Source organism: Lissotriton helveticus, chromosome 12 (assembly GCF_964261635.1).
Source record: "Lissotriton helveticus chromosome 12, aLisHel1.1, whole genome shotgun sequence".
Classification (NCBI taxonomy): domain Eukaryota; kingdom Metazoa; phylum Chordata; class Amphibia; order Caudata; family Salamandridae; genus Lissotriton; species Lissotriton helveticus.
In genome coordinates, this window is record NC_136073.1 from 394660045 (window position 1) to 394680964 (window position 20920).

The window sequence follows — 20920 nt, forward strand, 5'->3', positions numbered from 1 at the left end:
TTCAATGGTTTTATGCGAGTAAAATTTCCACCTAACTATAACTGGTGTGAAACCTATGGTTTTTTCAGTGAATATATATATATATGTTTCACCATTAACTTGCACGGGAACAGAGATGCTTATTTTCCAAATCCCAACCGGCAATGTTCCAGAGGTCAATTTAAAACTGAACCACTAGTCCATTCCCATGGGGGAAGGGGAAATTGGATAAAATAACAAAAGAGAAGAGACTGGTCCGGGTTGCTTCCTCTAGCTCCTGGTCTGTTCCGCAGACTGGTTCTTAGATGAGGAAACCTAGAAATGGAATTTTAACTGTTAAGCATTTGCTCCTGACTTTCTTCCTAACTCTTAAGGTTCTAGGACTTTCACCTACCCTTATCTCCCAGAGTCTGTACCTCTCTTCTATTTCTTTTCTCGATGTTTTTCTAAGTATTTTCTATTGCCCTCTTGTGTAGTTGTTTTTATCTGCAAAAGAATATATCTTTAAATTTCTACAACCTTGCTTCCAGTAGATCTCTTTTCCTAATTATTATTCTGTCCCTACTTACATCACTACTGGGTCTTCCTTCTCTTATCTATTCTTTCTGTTGTTGGGTTCTTTTCAATATTCAGGTTTTCTCTCGCCTATTTCTAGAACACAAACTTCTGTTAGACTCTTATCTCCGGTTTCTAACACTTTTGTATTTTCTCTCCCTCTCACTACTTACTTGCGTTTTCTTTAGGCTGTGTCTTTCTTCACTGTCTTATATCTTGTAATTGTCTCTAAGAAAATCGTTGTACCAATTTTATTCTTATTGACTTCCTTTCTTTCTTTTCAGGTTCGATAACTCCTTATGCTTCAGACGAGTTTTCTACGAGGTAAGTATTTCACTATGGTTTTTTAGTTCAATAGACTAACATTATTATTATGTACTCTTAACTATAATTATTCACTTAGCTTGTCTTTTTCTTATGTTCATCCACCAACTCTCTCTAGGTATGGATTCACCGACTGTTAGCTTCTTCACGAATTTCTCTGCCGGATGTTCTCTCAGGTTCGTGTCTTAGTCTCTTGACGATTTACGCTTCCTCTCCTTCTCTGACTCACTTATACTTTAACAAGGTACTGCCTGTCTTAAATATCACAGAATAAATTCGTTAAATACTTCAACTAATCTCCTCTCCTCACGAAGGCTGCTTCTCGGGTTGAAAACTCGGTGAAGTGCACACTTCCTGCGTTGCTCGCGCACCACCAAGATTCCCCCCAGCTATGGACCAAAAGACTAGACCGGTCTTTTGGTGTTCGGCTCGGCAGCCATCTTGGTATGCCGATTCCGAACTAGTTCAGTCCAGGAGCCAATCTCAGGTATCTTTTCGCTCTCATGCCTCTGCGCTACACCTGTTGTCCTCGCTAATCGTGCTGAGGTCCTGACAGTACCCCCCAACAAGGAAGATTCCTTCTTCCTTGGTTTCATGGGGAAGCGTTGGTGAAATGACTTAACCAATCTGGGAGCATGAACCTCTTCTGACAGCTCCCAAGATCGCTCCTCTGGACCGTAACCTTTCCAGTCAATCAAATAATATAGTTTACCTTGTGAAATTTTGGAGTCTAAAATTTCCTTGACTTCAAACTCTGTCCCTGTTTCTAGCTGAATGGGTTTAGGAGGTGAACTTGTCCGTAACTTTGTATTCGCCTTCTTCAACAAGGAAACATGAAAGACTGGGTGAATTTTAAATTTAGTAGGTAGGTCTAATCGATAAGTGACTTGATTCACTTTTTCTTCAATTGGGTATGGACCAATGAACCTGGGTTGACATTTTTTATTTCCTTTAAGCCTTAAGTTCTTGGTGCTCAACCAAACACGATCTTCTTTGTCTAAGGGGGGGCCTTCTCGTCTCTCTTTATCAGCATAGCCTTTATTTTTTTCCTTAGCTAGTTCTAGATTCTCTCTAGCCTCCTGATGGACCTGCTCTAGATGAGAACCTATCTCACTAACCGCTGGGACTGTTATCTCAGTTTGCCTAATGGTTGAATTGGGATGTCTACCAAAATTCAGATAAAATGGGGAATAACCAGTAGACACATTTTTGGCGTTGTTATAGGCAAATTTTGCTGCCCATAAGTAATCAGACCAGTTTCCATCTTGCTTTAAAAGAAGTAACCTTAGATACTGTTCCAGCTCCTGGTTCACCCTCTCTGTTTGACCATCCGTTTCCGGATGATAACTAGTGGAGTATCTGACTTCTGTACCCAAGCCCTCCATGAAGGCCTTCCAGAAATGAGATAAAAACTGGGACCCTCTGTCGGAAATAACTATTTTTGGAATTCCATGTATCTTTACAATCTGTGTGCTAAACTGAGTTGCTAATTGTTTTGCTGTGGGAACCCCTTTTAAAGCTGTAAAGTGTGCCATCTTTGAAAATGCGTCCACTACCACCAAGATTGTGTTGTATCCTTGACTAAGGGGCAAATCTATGATAAGATCTAGGGTTACCGTATGCCATGGATAAAGAGGTGTGGGAAAAGGTTGAAGTAAGCCCTTTTTAGCCAGCCTCTCCGATTTTCTCTGAGCACAAATCTCATAAGTCTTTACATAGTTCTCAATGTCCTTGTTCATGGCTGGCCACCAATAATGCCTTTTAATTAATTCTTCAGTTTTAGCTTCTCCTTTGTGCCCTGCCAATGCATCATCGTGACCTTCTTGCATTACTTTTTGTTGCAATTCTTTAGTAGGTATGTATAGGCTTTTTTTAAAATAGGGCAGTTGCTGGATGATTTCTCTATCTGTTCCCTCTTTGACCCAATTCTGCATCTCTTTTGGACTTATTATTTTAGAAATCTTTGTTTCCAGATTTATTGAAGTCGTTGCTCCTATTATTTTCGTACTGGGAATGATAGTCTGTTCTCCCACATGATTCTTTAAATTTTCTGTATTCATTCTTGATAGAGCATCCGCCTTCCCATTCTGAGCTTCTGGTCTATAGGTGATCACAAAATCGTAATCGGCAAAATACAGCGACCACCGCAATTGTCTTGGTGTGAGTGTTCTTGCAGTTTTCAGCAATTTCAAATTACGATGGTCCGTGAACACAGTCACCTGATGACGCGCTCCCATGAGATAATGTCTCCACTCCTTGAATGCGTCTTTTATAGCCAATAGCTCTTTTTCCGTGATGGTATAATTGATTTCTGCTGGAGTTAGTTTTCTCGATCTATATGCAACAGGATGGAGTTGTCCGGTCACCTTGTGTCTTTGAGACAGTACTCCTCCGACAGCTTGATCTGACGCATCTGTTTCCACATAGAAAGGTTCTGAGGGGTCAGCATGTTGAAGGATCGGAGCTGTGGTGAAGTCCTTCTTCAAAGATTGAAAGGCTTCTTCTGACTCCGTTGACCATTCAAATTTCTTTCCTTTCCTTAACAGTCGTGTAATTGGGAATATTTTCCATGAGAACTCACTAATAAATCTCCGATAGAAATTTGCAAATCCGATGAAACTTTGGACTTCTTTCATACTTGTGGGTGATTTCCAACTAACCACTGCCTCGATTTTCCGCTGATCCATCAATATTCCTGTCGGGGATAGCACAAATCCCAAAAACTCTACTTGAGTTACGTTAAAGGCGCATTTCTCTAGTTTCACAAATAGATTGTTCTCCTTTAACTTCTGCAAAACGCCTTTCACTTGCTCTAGATGATCTCTCTCATCTGAGGAGTAGATAAGTATGTCATCGATGTATACAATCACACACTGATCGATGAACTCTTTCAGGACATCGTTGATGAAATGCTGGAAGGCAGCTGGGGCATTACACAATCCATACGGCATGACCTGATATTCAAACAACCCAAATCTTGTTCTAAAAGCCGTTTTCCACTCGTCGCCTTCATGCATCCGCACTAGATGGTATGCCCCTCTCAGGTCTAATTTGGTGTAGATTTTCGCCCCTTTTACTTGATCAAGAAGGACGGAAATGAGGGGTAGCGGATATCGATTCTTCTTTGTGATCTTATTAATTGCTCTATAATCGATGCACAACCGCAAATCCCCTTCCTTCTTCGGCACGAAAAACAGGGGCAAAGATACTGAAGATTGTGAAGGCCGAATGAACCCATTGGCCAAATATTTATCTAAATATTCCTTCAAATGATGGTGCTCCTTCTCTGTCAAGGCATACACACGACTGCACGGTAAATTTGAGCCTGGTTCAATTTCTATTTTGCAGTCGTACACCCGATGGGGAGGAAGTTGTTCCGCCTCCGCTTCACTGAACACCTCCTTAAATTCTCTGTACTCTTCGGGATTTATTTGGGCACTAATTACACACACTGAAGTTTCCGCGGCACATAAGGAAAGGGCTGGGTTGCATTCTTGAATCCTCTCTTCTCCTCCAAAGCAGTTCTCATGACAATATTCCGAATTCATTTCTATTGTTCTGGTGCTCCAGTTGATGGTGGGGTTGTGTTCGGTAAGCCATGGAAGACCGAGGATCAGCTGAAACTGGGGAGCATCAATTAAGTTAAAGTGAATCTTCTCTTCATGACCTCATTAGAAATTAGTTGTATTTGTTCAGTATGGCTCACTATTGGTCTGGAAGATAGATTTGTTCCGTCTACTGCCCGAACCGGTTCACTCTTGAGTTTCTTTATTGCTTGAATGCCAACTCTGTCTGCAAATTTTAGGTCGCAAAAATTCCCGGTAGCTCCTGAATCGATCATCACGGAAACTTCTGTCAAGGTTTTGTGTCGAAATTTGACCATCATGGATAAAATCAGATGTGGAGCCGAGGACTGTAGTGTATTTGCAATTCGATGTTCATCTGGAGTTGTCTTTTGATTCGCACCCACCTGTTCAACTCCGTCCACAGGTGGTGCAGTTAGTTTTCCTTCGGCTTATAAACCGTCTTCGGCTTCTTCGGGCAATTTCTGACAAAATGTCCTCCCGAACCGCAATACATGCACAAATTGCTTGATCTTCTTTTTTCTTTTTCTTCCTTCGTCAAAGGTCCTCTTATCATTCCAATTTGCATTGGCTCAACTCCTTGTTGTCCTTCCGTACTTCTGACATTTTCTGATCGAGCTCTGTCGAACCTTGGAACCAAGGGCCTAAAATCTTTTCTTCATTTGCCTTTCCTTTCCCCTTGACGGAAATCTATTTCTAGTACTAGATCCACCAGCGCTGAAATTTCAGTTGGTCTATTTGGTACCTGGGCCAACACATCCTTGAGCTCATCCCGTAGGCCGCGATAAAAAACTACAGCTCTTTTGCTTTCTGGCCAATCCGTTTCTACCACCAGTTTGTTGAATTGGGCCAAGTAGGCCACTAGGTCTCTATTTCCTTGCCGTAAATCAAGAAGTTCATTGTCAACCGCTTGGGAGATTCTACGTCGATCGAATATTCGAAGGAACTCTTGTTTAAAATCTTCGTAATTTCGTAACAGAGGTTCATCTCTGGTAACCAGGGGCATCGACAAAGACGCAGCATCTCCACTTAAATATGACAACACAAAGGCTACTCTGGATTGAGCGTCTGGGAAAATCGAAGGGCGGCACATAAAGTGTAGTGAACATTGTGTAATGAAGATTTGAGCCTTTTGTGGATCTCCACTAAATCGTTCTGGGGCAGCTAGTGGAATGACGGGTGATAGGGAGTGAATTACTTGCGTGGTCAGTCTGTTTGTACTCTCTAAGGTTGAATCTACATTTTCTCTTCCAGAACCAAATGGCTGTCTCAATTTTTGTGCTAATTCTCATGTTTCTTTTCTTGAACTCACTACATCTTGTCGAAGACTTTGATTCTCCTCCCTGACTGCTACTAACTCCTTCTGTATCGTGTCTAAGATTGCTCCTAAATTCTGTAAATTAATACCCTCTGCCATCTCTGTTCGGATGCAAAATGCAACTTGGGCACTTCACTCTGTCAGACTCTACAATCTTACCTTCTTAAGAAACATGCATATATATATATATATATATATATCAATGCTCGAAGGTGTCCACCTTTGAGTAGCACGCGAACAGCAGCTTGGTTTATGTATAGGTGAGGACGGGGATCCACTCGTAGACGCCGCTCCGTACGGGATCTGCCCGACGCGTTTCGAAGCTCCATATGCTTCTCTTCAGGGGCTTTAACGGAAGCGGTGTGCGCAACCGCCGACCCACTTCTCCATTTTATATATAACACACCCACCGATGGGAGGCTCAAATGAGACTGTGCATTCTGGGAAGTGTGGTCCGGGAAGCACACAATCAAGTCCTGTATGGACTCCACAAGTGGGCCCGTCCTCGATTCCAAGTACGACTGCTGCTTCACTTTAGTGACCCCCAAGGTACCGGGGTGGTGCATACTCCGCGGCTGGACAGCCGCGTATAAATCAATGCTCGAAGGTGTCCACCTTTGAGTAGCACGCAAACAGCAGCTTGGTTTATGTGTAGGTGAGGACGGGGATCCACTCGTAGACGCCGCTCCGTACGGGATCTACCCGACGCTTTTCGAAGCTCCATATGCTTCTCTTCAGGGGCTTTAACGGAAGCGGTGTGCGCAACCGCCGACCCACTTCTCCATTTTATATATAACACACCCACCGATGGGAGGCTCAAATGAGACTGTGCATTCTGGGAAGTGTGGTCCGGGAAGCACACATAATATATATAATATAAAATATATATATATATATATATTCGCTGAAAAAAACATAGGTTTCAGGCACGTTATAGTTAGGAATTAGCATTTAAAAAACCTTAGAAATTCACTTATAGTTAGCTGGACATTTCACTCATACAAAACCATTGAAATTCCCCCGTTATAGTTAGTTCAGCTAACTATAACTTGCGCGCCGGCAATGCACTGCTGATGACGTCACATATTACATCACTCATGACATGGTCAGTGACATCACTCATGACATCTCAAATGACATCACTGATGACATCATCCAGTGAATGCGTGTCTTTCTGAAAAATAAATATTTTTATATATGTATATCTAAAGGTCGATGGAAGAATAAATGGGTACATAAGTGTCTAAATGGATGGTTTTTTTTGTAAAATTGATTGTATAACTGACTCATTACGTGTATCTTAGTGAATTCATGTATTAGCGAGTAATGTTTAAATATGTAAATATCTGTATCAGTGTCTCACTTTGTGTATAAGTGGCTGCATGGGTTGGTGAGTAGCTACATGAGTGTCTATATGGGTTATAAGTTGGTTTTTTGAGTATCAGAATGAGTGTCTGTATGGTTTGGTGGGGGTATTACTTAGCGCACAGATGCATGAATGACTGACTCACTGTTTGTGTGTGTTTTGAAGACAGCATGTGTGCAAGACTGTATGGGTGGATGTGTGTATGGGTGTGGTAGTGAGTGAATGACTGTCTCAATAGTATCTTTATGAGCAACTACATATGTTTTAAACTAGTATATGTGAGTCTTGATGTATATAAGTGAGTATATATGAGAGTGAGAGATTTGAAGAGTTCCTGTATAAATAAGTATGTGTTTCTATAAGTGATTGTTTAAGAGAGTAAGTATGTGTATGTTTCTGTAGAAGTAAGTGTAGTGGTGTGTGTATAGCTGTATATGCAAGTAAATGGATGTTTGATAGTTTATTTGCATGTGTGAGTATGTATGTGAGTTACTCGATGGATGAGTATCGGTGTGTAACAGGATGTATAGGTGTATGAGTACATGTATGAGTGACTATATAGAACTGTTAGTGAATGGGTGGATGTGTATGTAGATGTTGGAATTACCTAATAGGTTGTTGTAACTGGTATTGGTATCTCCATTTAAAAAAAAAAATGTTAGTTTCTATTTTTGAATGTGTGCATCAAAGGTTATATTAGGGTGAGAGGCGGTCTGCCACTCTTTCACAAGGATGATGTCATCAGTGATGTCATTTGAGATGTCATCAGTGATGTCATGAGTGATGTCACTGACCATGTCATGAGTGATGTAATATGTGACGTCATCAGCAGTGCATTGCGGGCGCGCGAGTTATAGTTAGCTGAACTAACTATAGCCAGGGAATTTCAATGGTTTTGTATGGGTGAAATGTCTATCTAACTATAACATGTGTGAAACTTATGGTTTTTTCAGTGAATTTCTAAGGTTTTTTAAATGCTATTTTCTAACTATAACGTGCCTGAAACCTATGGTTTTTTCAGTGAATTTGAAAGGTTTTGTAAATAATAATTTTAAAATGTATTAATTATTATATTTCTTTCTTTTTATAGTAATTTCCTAAAGTATTAATATAAAGACTTATATTTATTTTATTTTTTAAGTTACATTTCATAATTTTTATGTAAAATAATAACAAAAGTAAATTCAAAAAGAATGCACTGCTAGTGAAACTGCTTGGCTGAATTTGTAAGTGTTTGTTAGGGGCAGATTTACAACCCCCTTGTGCCTCTTTTACACCGCCGTTGCATCACTTTTCTGAGGCAGCGATGGTGCAAAAGAGGCGCCATGGTGTATGGTATTTAGAATGTGATGTATCTGGAAGGTGCGTCACATTGTTAATCCCTGTACCAGAAGGAGACATTCCTACATGGGGGGGGCGTTCTGGCGCAGGAACACCTCATAAAAGCTTCACTTTGTCACTTTTGGGCTCATGCTGTGTCAAAACCCTGCACTAGCTTGAAGCAGGTGGAAGGATTGACACAGCATTCTGAGCATAGGGCCCCAGAGCATTGCTGGAGATGCGTTGCACTTGCAACATAACTCAAACAATGCACCACCTTTACAGCACAGATACATCACATATCTGTGCCGTTTTTGTCCCATGGTACACCGCATTGTAAATACGGCACATCCATGGTGGTGGTGTCACGGTGCACAATAACTGGCATATTCCTGGGGATATGCCAGTTATTGTATATGTACCCATTAGTGTTTTAATCTAGTGAATGGATTACTACATACCAATGAATGAGTCACTACAAAACTAAAACAGCATTGACAGAGTGGGGAATTGAAGGTATAAAAGACAAATTTGCAAGTACATAGAAGACTGCATGCATAGTCTATAGGGGTTTGAAGCAGTCTATGACCTAAGGCCTATTTTAATGCACGAGTACTTAGGTACTGAGTGGATGATTACAGTTCTGCAAGGAAAGAGCCTGATTGAATTTATAACAGCCTTTTACCACAGTATATAGATAAACACATACTGCTGAATGGCTCACTACACTATTGAAACAGTAGTGTGAGAGTGTTTGGTGAAACTGTAAAGATACAGACTGGGGAAGTGAAGGTATAAAACACAAGTTTGCCGCTGCATAGAACACTGCATGCATAGTCTATAAGAGTTTAAAACAGTCCATGGCCTAAGGCCTACTTTGCTTCATGACTACTTAGATACTGACTGGATGATTACAGTTGCCCAAGGAGAGTGTCGAGCTGAATGTATAACTGCTTCACTTTTAAAACAGTGTATAGATAAACACATACTGCTGTATGGCTCACTACAATACTAAAATAGCAGTAGCAGAATGTTTGGAGGAAGTGTAAAAATACAGACTGGGCAATTGAAAGTTTAAAAGCCAAGTTTGCAGGCGCATACAAAAAGTCATTTATTATTTATTAATCTTCCCAGCGCCCGAAGCGCCAGCACACCTTTCTGAGGGTAGGTTTACGATTTACAAAGTCTAACATTTTTTAAATTAAAAAGCATAATAATAACAAATATTAATCCTTTTTTTTTCTTCTAATGATAACGATATTTTTTTTATATCTTCTATTTACATATTTTTAATCATGAAAATGCAAAGAACACATTTTATTGAGTAACACTTGAGCACGTGTAAACTGCAAAACGTGCCATCTAAATAAGCGGACCCACATCTTCCTTCCGTAGACTACTAAACAACCAAGAACTATATAAACCACACCTACTGTGCAATTAGTTTAGTTTTCGCGAGTTATTTCTGAGTCGCCAATCTAAGTTGCAGGTTCCGTTTTCTAACATCGGATTCTCTTTTTCCGTCAACAAACATATTCCGGAGTTGTAAGTTGTTTCAATGTGGCATAGGCATTGTACTTAGTTATAATTTGTGGATATTTATCAATATTTAAACATTTATATGTAGAAAAAATTTTTATTGAATGTTTTTCGCTTTTTCTCTGTAACCTCAGCAGGTTGTTGTTAGAAACAGATCGATTATAACAAACATTGCTCCTTTTCTGGCTCGTTTCACCTTATATATAGTGAGTTTTTATATTATAATATTGACACTGTTCTTAGCTTAAGAGGTGTTGGTAACCCGTCGACGCAAACCCTAAACATTTACAATCAACGTCACCATCTTCCACTTATTATTGTGTTTTTCCCTAGAGATCACATACTGTTAATATGTATATTATAACATTAACAGTCTTGGTGATCTTAGTGGATTTCACGATCCGTCGTCACAAAGAGTAACACTAAGCAACGATACCGGCTTGCGGTTTTCAGTCTATTTTCCACTTGTGATCATGTGAGGTGAGAATATATACATATTATTATTCTCACCGTCATGATCTCAGAGGAGTTTATGACCCATCACCACGAAGGTCAAACTTTTTCACCTCCCGTTGAAAAGAAGTTCAGTAATAATTACCGCTCGAAAGTATTTCATCATGGATGTTCTGTTAAATACATAACTTTATTTTCCTTTTCTTTCTACTGTAACAATGGTATCAATCGTTATATTATAATAGATTGTCCTATTGCTACAGAAGAGGAACGAGAGATTTTTCAGCGCCATCTGTAATATAACTTTAAAATATTAAAAAGTACTTGATCAGATATTTTTTTCAAGAACCATATTTTACAAAACAGCAGAACAAAAATTATAGCTATCATGCATACTTTGTTACTTTAAATATTTAATAAACCCAACATTTCTGAATGTTATTTTCTAATTTCTATTCTTATTTGGGATTCCTATTCACCTTCTCCCTAAAGAATATATAGGACCTGTACTTTATAATATAAGAGTACCATCCTATATATTCTTTAGTGAGTATGTGATTTATTAGCGGAACAGTCTGAAACCTCTAAGCACTACGACAGCACGGTTCTGAATTGTACAGAATACAAATTTGAAAAATAATAATGCATGCATTTCTATGTAATATGAAATCATTTGTATTTAAGTGTTTTTTACTTGTTCTTTTGATCTGGGATCTGCAGGAGTGTTTGTTGTAGCACTTCTATTCTACTTTATCTAAAAGTAACTGATGCCCTCTTACATTATCAAGAATTTGGGGCAACACTTTCACAAACTATAGCAGAAAAAAGGACGGGATGGCCACGCTTAACTGATATTTTATGAAATTCCATTTTTAATTGTCACCCCTTTCATATATACAGCGACAGTTTCTGAAGAAAGTTTATTTGTATTTGCTTAATAAAAACTGTTTCAAACCTAGACTGATTTTTTTGCTGCGCAACCACACCTCCCCATCAGGAAAGTAAACACCACATTATAAGTAAATAGTACTCCTAAGAAGTATGTCACCTACAAACTTGATAAAAAATAGAGCGCAAGACACTATAATTTTTCCGCCGTGATTTATACACCACATGACAATTATATAAATGGCCCTTGAAACATATCAAAAAAATTGTTTCCCTCATAATTCCTCTCCACCACCTTATGGCCACTGTACAGAGTTAATATTGTTCCTAACCTGCCCTCTACTACTTTCTTTCCCCATACTCCTTTGGAAAATGCATTACAATATCACTGACAACAGTGAACCGTTCCCACCCAATAAAGAGCAAACTTGTGCTCGGAACACTTTAGCCAATAAAATGTCCATGTTGCTCCGCACAGCAAATGAACATTAAGCTTCGTAAAGTCCCGCTTGGAGCACGTTACCCTAATAATCCCCGAACAGGAAGGAATCGCTTACAAAATATTTCCACTGACTTCTTCTACGACTAACGGTTCCTATGAAAAAAATAAACATAAATCTCCAGCACAGTAACTATTTCAATTAGCAACATATTGTGGTGAACTTCTAACCTCTGTACTCACGCAAGTGATCCATGAACTGTTACTATGGTAACAGGCAGAAAGGTACTGGCTGTACAAAAAAAAAGTTATATTTACACTGGATCTTCTACAAGACAGAAAGGAAAGCAAAATACCACATTTACAACCCTCTTGCACTTTTTTTTAATAAAAAGAGGCCTGGGATGGGAAGGGGCCTCGTGGGGGGGGTGGGAGGGGGAGGTGGTCCCCGGAACTCCGGGGGCCATGAGCCCCCCCGCATACATATAGTTAAAGACCTGGGGGTAGCGATCCCCGCGCATGGGGGACCCTCTGGGCCCCCCATTATGAAAAAAAAATTGCCCACGGGATTTGGCCCCCCCTGGAGGATAATTAGCAATAAAGAGGGCTGTGCGCTTTTTTTTCCCGCCCAAAACGGGTACCTCGCGTTTAAAAAAAAAAACAAATTTCTTAAATCCCGCGTGACGTCCTGTACGGCGCCCCGTACGCGTACGCGCGAAAGATTTTAATTGTTCAAAAACATATATTTATGTATTTAATGTACATATTAAGGGAAGACATTATCTGGGATAATCATGAAAATAGTTTTAAAAAACTTTAAATAAGCGTATATTACTTATAAAAGCAATTACCAAAATAGCGGCCGTACGTCGTAAGAGCAAAGATGGTTTGAAGAGTTATACATTTTATAAAACAATATAGTACTGCACGCTAAAGGAGAAAAGTCAGCACAATTATTAACCCCTCTCCCAACATTTAAAAGCCCCTAGGGGAGGTGGTAAATTAATCAAGACTGAATACGTTAGTACACCCTACTGTACTTACGCTACCAGGAAAGCACAACAACAGTACAAGGCCCAGATTTCCATTGTAGTGATTTCTTAGTTGCAGGTCTAGTTGTCAGATCGACATACACACTCCCTCATAGCTGGTTTACACCCACACCACAATCATCCAGCACATTTGTCACTACACACGTGACCCTATGTATAAAAAAGACGGATCGCACGTGTTGTACGCCATTTTAGAGTTGTTCCCAAAGTACCAAACAAGGGGCCCACTACTACATGCGTGGCCTCTTTGGTCACTGAGTTAGTGGTGCCCGAAGCACTGAGCGGGTGAAGAACCTGCCATGATGATGATGGGAGCAGGAGTATGTCGTTAGCCATAGAGATATCAAGACTCAGCACCATATATGAGACTTCTTTGTTGGAGATCGGGACTACATCATGCAGAAGGTGTCTTTTCCACGAAAAGGTGAGCAGTGAGACTTGAGTACGCATTGGAGGGAGGCTAAGGGTTGTAGCAGACAAGATCCGGAACAATACAAACAGTTTGTAGAAATGTGAGAAGGAACGTGTATAAAAGCGCGATGTTATCTAACTCCAAATTAATATAGTAACAATTACCAATCATAACATCTTTCTTTTAATATCTTTTAGATGTACAGCTTCATGATGCATTATGTAACAAGGATGACAGCAATGGCACAAGGTGAGCAAAGAAGCTTGTTTCCGAAAGAACGACAAGTTATCTGTGAAACAAGAGAATGTGTAGTATGCAGCAGGCGCGCAAAACACACATTGGGCTAACAGGGCTTCAGCTAGGATCAGATGGCTTCCTAAGGCCCACACACAGTCGCAGCTGAGTACTTTTCAGGCCTTTTAAAGACATTTTGCTTGTTAATGAGGCTTTGATGTCCCCCCCGCTTACAACCCCTGCAGCTCCACTCTTCTTTTTCCTTGAAGTTAACCCCCACCCGAAAAAAAAATTCTAGCCCCCCGATATTTTTGACTGTGGTTGGTCCTCTGGCTTCAGGCACACCCCACCCCTGTTGTGTGTGTCTCTCCCACGTTTTAATGTCCTTTTTTCTCTCTTTCTCTTTCTTACTCTCTCACATCGTTTCTCTTTCTTTTTTTAAAGTTTTGGACGCTGCTATCTCCAGTCTGCTATATACAACCTTATCTGAGTTGAAGTGGTGAACTCTCTTGTTTACTGTGAAGGCTTCTTCAACACATAGAGCACCCTCTTTCAATCACGCCAATGGCACTAGGTGAGCAAAGAATTTTGTTTCTGAAACAACAACAAATTATTTGTGAAAGGAGAGAATGGGTAGTGTGCAGCAGCTTCACTGTGTAGAAATGTATAATTACCTCCAAGCAGTGACAACAGATAGGTTACAACAGTCTGAGAAACAGATCTAAAAGCTTATTGTGCCACTTTTGTGTCACTTTTAACATGGGAAAAGTGGTGCAAGGAGCTTGTAAATCTGCGTCTGACTTTTCAAGAAAAAATCTCAACTCCAGACTCTGCGAGACTGTTTGAATGTTGTTTTCTCTCTCTTGCTCTCTCTCACTCTATGTGACATAATTTCTCTTTCTCTTTTAAACTTATAGACACTGCTGTCTACTTTGACGTGTAGAAGCAGAGTTGAATTGAAGTTGTGAACTCCGGTGGCCGCAGTTTTTATACAAGGTAAGCACAGCGGACTGGATATACAATGCCTCCATTAAAATGCATTAGAAATAAGTCGGCGTATTTACAATCCCTTTGTGCCACTTTTGTGTTAGTAACGCAGTAGGCACTTCCATATAGACACCACTTGAACGCGGGACTATAACAGAAGTGAAATGTACTAGGCACACTGCACACGTAAAATCGTAGTGTTACCCTCACTTGTAATGCTTCACCTTATTTAGTCATATTTACATAACTTTAAACTCTTTTTTTCTTTTTTGTTTTGCGGATTACCTACCCAACGTCTTTTGGAGTCCACATCACAATTTGTTTATAATACTGTTTTATTAAAGTTAGTTTTCTAGTTGTTTATTACATTATCTTTAAGTTATGTTTAGAGTTATTGTTGTTTTAATAAAAGTTAATAAAAAAAATATACTTGGGTTTTTTTTGGGGGGGGGCGGTCCACAACAAAAATAATATTTATAATTTGAAATACTATAGTAAGATGTTTGACAATAGGGTTGAAAAGTACTGTCTGTACAATAACTTATATTTTCTCTGGATGGACTACAACAGAAAGGAAATCAAAGTAAAACAATGTGTACCGCATTTACAAATCTCTTGCGACATTTTCGCGTGCAAACCTACCCCCCTACAAAATTAACTGTGTGGGCCTCAATGACGCCCCTCAAACCACGAAAACGACCACCCCCCGAAGATTTCTATATAGTGTGAGGGAGACTGCGTGGCCCAGGAGTCTGCCACACCCAGACCCGATTCTTGCAGTGTCCTGGGGGAAAACAGTCATTACAACATGGTCATAACCACGCGTGATCATCACCACAAATTCATTAGCACGCATATGGCTTTACCACGCATGCCTTTACCATGCTTGCTTTTACATTTAGTATACATTTACCATGCATGATAAAGGCATAAGCATGATAATGGCTTTGTGGTGACGGACACGCGTTGTAATGGCTGTGGCTTACGTGCTTCAAATTAATTTTTAGGTATGTGTGTGACCAAGTCTGATAACATCAGAGGCCAAGGACAAACACTGTGGTGTCTGTGGCAGGAAATCTCATCGATCACAGAGAAGATAGGCGGAGGGTAAAATGAAAGTAACAGGTATAATAAAAATAACGGAAGAAAACTACTAAAATGGTGGTGGACAGAGTATGTAATCAACGTTTGGCGCCTCGGCAATACGTTTCAAATAAATATAGATAGAATATGATTATTAATATATTACAAATATATAGCAGCGGATGAAACACATGGCCCGGGAAAAGAAAGCGGCAAATTTAATACCTGAAATGAGGACAGCTTTGCTTGGCGAACTTGAAGTAAAAGAAAGAAACATGGGCTTGGAAATGAGGCTGCGCATGCGTAGAGAGTACAACTGGTGCACAAAAAAAACCCGGAAAGTTTTACATACTATCATAGAAATATAGCTCTTTTGTGTTAAAACAATGTTTGCGGGTAGAGCAATGTTGAAACAAATGAAGTACAATTGGAGTGCATTTTATCACGTACTTGGACACAGGAATGTATGCCATGTCGACTCTTTAGTTCTGTCTGCACCGAATCACACAGTCTGCATTGGCATTGGGCCTGTGTTTGGTGAGTGGTCTCTGAGGGTGGCACAATACATGCTGCAGCCCTTAGAGACCCCCTCTGGTCACAAGGCCCTTGGTACCAGGGGTACCTTTTACAAGGGACTTATACGTGGGCCAGAGATGTGCAAATTGTGGAAACAAAGGTTCAGATTTGGGAAAGAACACAGGCCCTGGGAACCTGATTGGACAGGGACACATCGCACACTCAGTCAAAGTGCATCAGACAGTAGGCAAAAAGTGGGGGGTTACCATGCAAGAATAGGCACTTTCCTACAGTTGGCTAGTGGGGGTGGTCACTGGTGCCTAAAAACCGCTGCCTAGGTGACACCGTTTTTTTTTTTATTAGTTCAAAACTGCTTTATTGCATAGGAAAACAGACAGTACGCCGCCTCCTGTGCCTACAACCCGGAGGCTGGCAGCGTGACAAACAAATAGAACACAGCCTTGTGACCGGCATCCCGGAGGCCCGGCAGCATAACACAGTATCAGGCGATAGCAGCAGCACATTGCTAGGTACTCGAGGATATACTGCAGCAGAACAGTGTTTTCAGTTACTGATTTTTTAGGTTGATAAAACTTCCCAACATTCAAACGAACTAAGAGGCATTATATACATGTTCGAATATGAAGGCACGGGCCAATAGGGTAATATAGATAGGCAAGGTCATACTCATCTAAACAGTCATAGAACAAGAGATCTGGCAGCATATAATCAACGCTATAGAGAGCAACATGTATGGTGTCACGGAGTGTCAGTGAATATGTAAGGAGCGAGTATATGTCCTAGGTAGCATGGAAGTGCCCCAGATAGAGCAACGGGGACAGGTATCACCGAAGGGGAGATCAGTGGTTGCAAGCAGCACATGGGGTGCACCAGGTAGGGCGGGAACCCACAACAGGGGAGCAAGGAGATACCACCCAGAGGGGATATGCATATGTATGAATGAGTCTTGTGATTATACCTGGAATCTCTGTAGTGTCGCTAAGCACTAGCATGGCTCTCTTCGGGGGCATCTTCATCATCTATTTGTGCAAGTAAGTATCCCACCAGGGGGTCCCAGATATCCTTAGTCCGACTCATGACCGGTAATAGTTCCGCGAAAGTAGTATGCTGTTCTTGACAATAGGTCAAGTCTGCTAGCCAGTCCTTAAATTTAGGCGCTCTGCCTCGGCCCCATCGGCATGCCACCCGTCTCTTAGCCAAGAGCAATGCTGTATCGACAAATTTCCGACAAGATTTAGGAATATGCGGAGTATGCCCAAGGAGTGCCAGCAGGGGGTCCATAGGCACAGTGCCCTTCGTCATCGCCATGAGGGCGTCCGTTACCTGCTGCCAGTACTGCTGCACCTGAGGACATCCCCATGCCAAGTATAGAAAATCTGCGTGTTCGGCGCGGCACGCCCACATCGATCATTGTCCGCTAGTCCGAATCTGTGTTTCCGCACAGGCGTGTAATATATCCGTTGTAGGAATTTGTAATGTATGATTTTCAGTCTGCTGCTTGCTGAGATACGAGACGTGAGGGTACAGCAATATTGCCATTGCTCATCAGTTAGTTCAGCAGTCAGCTCAGCACTCCAATGCCCCCGGGCACCAGTCACAGGCACGGGAGCCGCAGGCCTGAGTTGACGGTATAGGCCAGAGACCAGATGTGTCCCATCCTGCAAGCAGAGTAGGAGATGGAGTGGGAGCAGGATGTCAGGTTCTTCGGGGAAATCAGGTAAGATGTCCTTCATCCCCGCGCGCAGGCGCATATAATAGAAAACGTCAAGTGGAGTGCGGCTATGAGATGCAAAAAACAGCTCTGAAGATTTGAAATGGCCGTTCGAGAATAGGTCACCCCAGCAAGCAATACGTACCTTCGCACAAAGGGTGCGAAAACCCTGTTCCTGTAGCAGGGCAAGATCAGGATGAAAAGTCAGCGGCAGTCTGGGTGAATACGGCAGGCGGCAGGCAGGCTTTTGGCAATACGACGCCATGCGTCAAGCGTACATGATACCGAGGTGTTCAAGGTAGGTATGGACGACTCCGGGCAGTGAAGCAGCCCACTGAGCGGAATAGGATGTACAATCCAATCTTCCACCGCAATGTGAGGCATGAAAGGGGTAGGGGCCAGCCAGTGGTATGCAAATTGTGCCTGTGCGCATTGGTAGTAAGCTTCAAAGTCAGGGACATCAAAGCCTCCCTTTTCATATGGAAGAGTGAGCGTGGACCATTTCAACCATGGGCTCTTACCCCCCCAGTTCCGACCTCAAGGTTTTAAAGAAGAAAGCCACTGGATAATAGGGGATACTGAGGAAGAGATATAGGAAGCGGGGAAGAATCACCATTTTTATAAGGGATGCTCTACCGGCCATGGAAAGTGGCAGGGTGATGGAAAGCGGCAGGGTGATCCAACGATCAACTGTGGAGGCTAATTTGGTGATCGCCACTCCGTAATTGGATCGTAGAGTTTCGCTCTTATCTTGGGAAATTTGTATCCCCAGGTATCGCAGTTCAGTCCGACACCACTCCAACGGATAGTCAAGGGGGAAATCGGAAACCGCCTCCGTTAAAGGGAAAAATTGCGACTTGGACCAATTAATGTGTACACCCGACATTCTGCCGAAAACAACGAATTCTCGGAGTAGGGGGTTAAGGTGCACCTCAGGGTGTTTAACATAAAGCGTGATGTCATCCGCGTAAAGGGACACATCTATTTGCCGCTGCAAGCATTGTATCGCCCCCTCCCGGTGCAGCTGACGTAGGCGACAGGCAAGAGGTTCAACGGCCATAGCAAATAAGAGGGGAGATAGGGGGCATCCCTGGCGCGTGCCTCTTGTAATGTCGATTGGCTGCGATAGGTGGCCATTGATCAGCACTCTCACCGTGGGCCGAGTGTAGAGTAGGCGGACCCAGGATATGAAGAGTTTCGGGAACCCCATGCTAGCTAATACAGAGAATAAGTAAGGCCATTCGACCGAGTCGAATGCTTTGGAAGCATCAAGGAAAACAGCTGCGACCGGCATGTCGGGGTGTACAGTGCGGAGTAGGGAGAAAAGAGTGCGGAGGTTATGTGAGGTGGAGCGACCAGCCACAAACCCAGATTGATCGGGCAATACGATCCGGGACATGAGTAGTGAGAAACGGGTAGCCAGGACCTTAGCGAGTATCTTGACGTCGCAATTTAGGAGGGAAAGCGGGTGATAAGAATTACAGGAGCTGGGATCTTTGTCGGGCTTTAAGAGGGAAGTAATAACCATTTCCCGCATGGAGCCAGGGAGGATGCCATCGCACAGCGACTCTTCGTAAACCTCTCGGAGGACAGGGGCCATAATATCTATGTATGCCTTATAAAATTCAGCAGGGATGCCATCGAGGCCGGGGGCCTTGCCGTTCTTGAGGGACATAATGGCGTCGCGAATTTCATCCAGCTCAAAGGGAGCTGCCAGGAACGCCCTATCCCCATCGCTGAGCCAGCAGAGCGCCACATCCCTCAAATAGGCAGCATAAGATGTATCGGGCACAGTGTCAGAGGTATAAAGTGTGTGATAGGGAGATGTAAAGGCAGTAAGCAACTCGTCCGAGTCCCTGACCGTGGACCCGTGCGTGTCAGTAATTTCAAGTATGGTGTTGCGTTCCCGTGAGGCCCACGTGAGTGTGGCAAGGACCCTACCAGGCCTATCTCCCTCACAGTATTTTCTGGCCTGCCAGTGTTTCCCACGAAACATAGCTTCCCTAACAGCCTCTTCCTCATAATGTGTCAATGTTTCCCTAAAAGCAGCATGTATGTCAGGGCTATCGTCCGCCACCATGCGGAGTTCCAGTGTTCGCAGCTACCTCTCCAGTTTGTGAATTGTGTTTTTAATATCACGCAGGACCCCAAAGCTTTTGGAAATGCAGTATCCTCTAACGGTCACCTTAAAGGCCTCCCAGATGTGTTTGACTGAATCTACCGATCCCTTATTCCTGGGGAAAAAGGCAGCTATCTCTTCGCCCAACTCAATTCGGAACAAACTATCCAACAGGATCTCAGGCCGGAGTCTCCAGTGTGGTCTGGGGCTATCCCACCCAGGAACGCGAATGTGTAGTAGTACAGGACTGTGATCCGAGTAAGTTCGTGGTAAGTGTGTCGCCCTTAACACTTCTCCAGTAATCCCTCTGGTAAGGAGAAAATAATCCAGTCGTGCCCATGTGCCCGTTTATGAGGTAAAGTGTGTGCCTTCCCTTCCATGGGGATGTAAGTGCCGCCATATGTCCAGCAGTTCGCCCTCCCCGATCACTCCCTCTAGCGCCTCGCGCGCCCTGGGCTTATAGCTGCCCACTCCATCCGCCCTATCTAGATGTGGTACCAACGCTAGGTTGAAATCCCCACCCCAGACAACGTGGCGCGAGCCTACATCCATGATCCGTCCCCATAAGGTAGTAAAAAATGCGGGTGTATCTACGTTAGGGGCATAGCTGACAACAAATGTGAAGGTGTCCCGACCCAGTCTGCCCCACAACAAAGCATATCGTCCCTCGCCATCCACCAGTTCCCCGCATTTATGGAACGGCAGGTTACGTGCTAAAAGGATGGCGACTCCTCTCGCATAGGTGGAGTATGAGGAGAAGGTGCGGCTCCAGCCCACTTGCTCGCAAATGTGTTTGTCCCCTGTGGTGACAGATGGGTTTCCTGCAACATGGCTACCTGGACATGGTGTCTGTTGAGATAAGCGATGACACTGCGACATTTCTTGGCATCATTGAGACCCCTAACATTCCATGACATACAGTTCAATTGCGCGTCAGCATTTAAAGCAGCCATAGATAGAAGAATAGCAATCGTACCAGTTCTGGCCTGTGCGACGAGACAGAACCTACTCTAAGTGGCC

The 20920-nt window shown here is 42.5% G+C and overlaps 1 protein-coding gene across 12 annotated transcripts in view; it reads left to right on the forward strand.

Annotated features, from left to right (window-relative positions):
• Nucleotides 1-20920, forward strand: part of LOC144799898 (uncharacterized) — a 390901-nt gene that overhangs the window by 112423 nt on the left and 257558 nt on the right. For 10 of the 12 annotated variants that reach the window (XR_013603897.1, XR_013603896.1, XM_078671507.1 and 7 more), the window contains 2 exons: nucleotides 819-858; nucleotides 977-1034. The exons of the other annotated variants lie outside the window; for them this stretch is intronic. Coding sequence is in view for 8 of the 10 variants with exons in the window: in XM_078671507.1 (XP_078527633.1) it covers nucleotides 834-858; nucleotides 977-1034 (83 nt within the window). In the remaining 2 variants the exon portion in view is untranslated. The remainder of the gene's footprint in view (nucleotides 1-818; nucleotides 859-976; nucleotides 1035-20920) is intronic. 12 annotated transcript variants of the gene reach the window in all.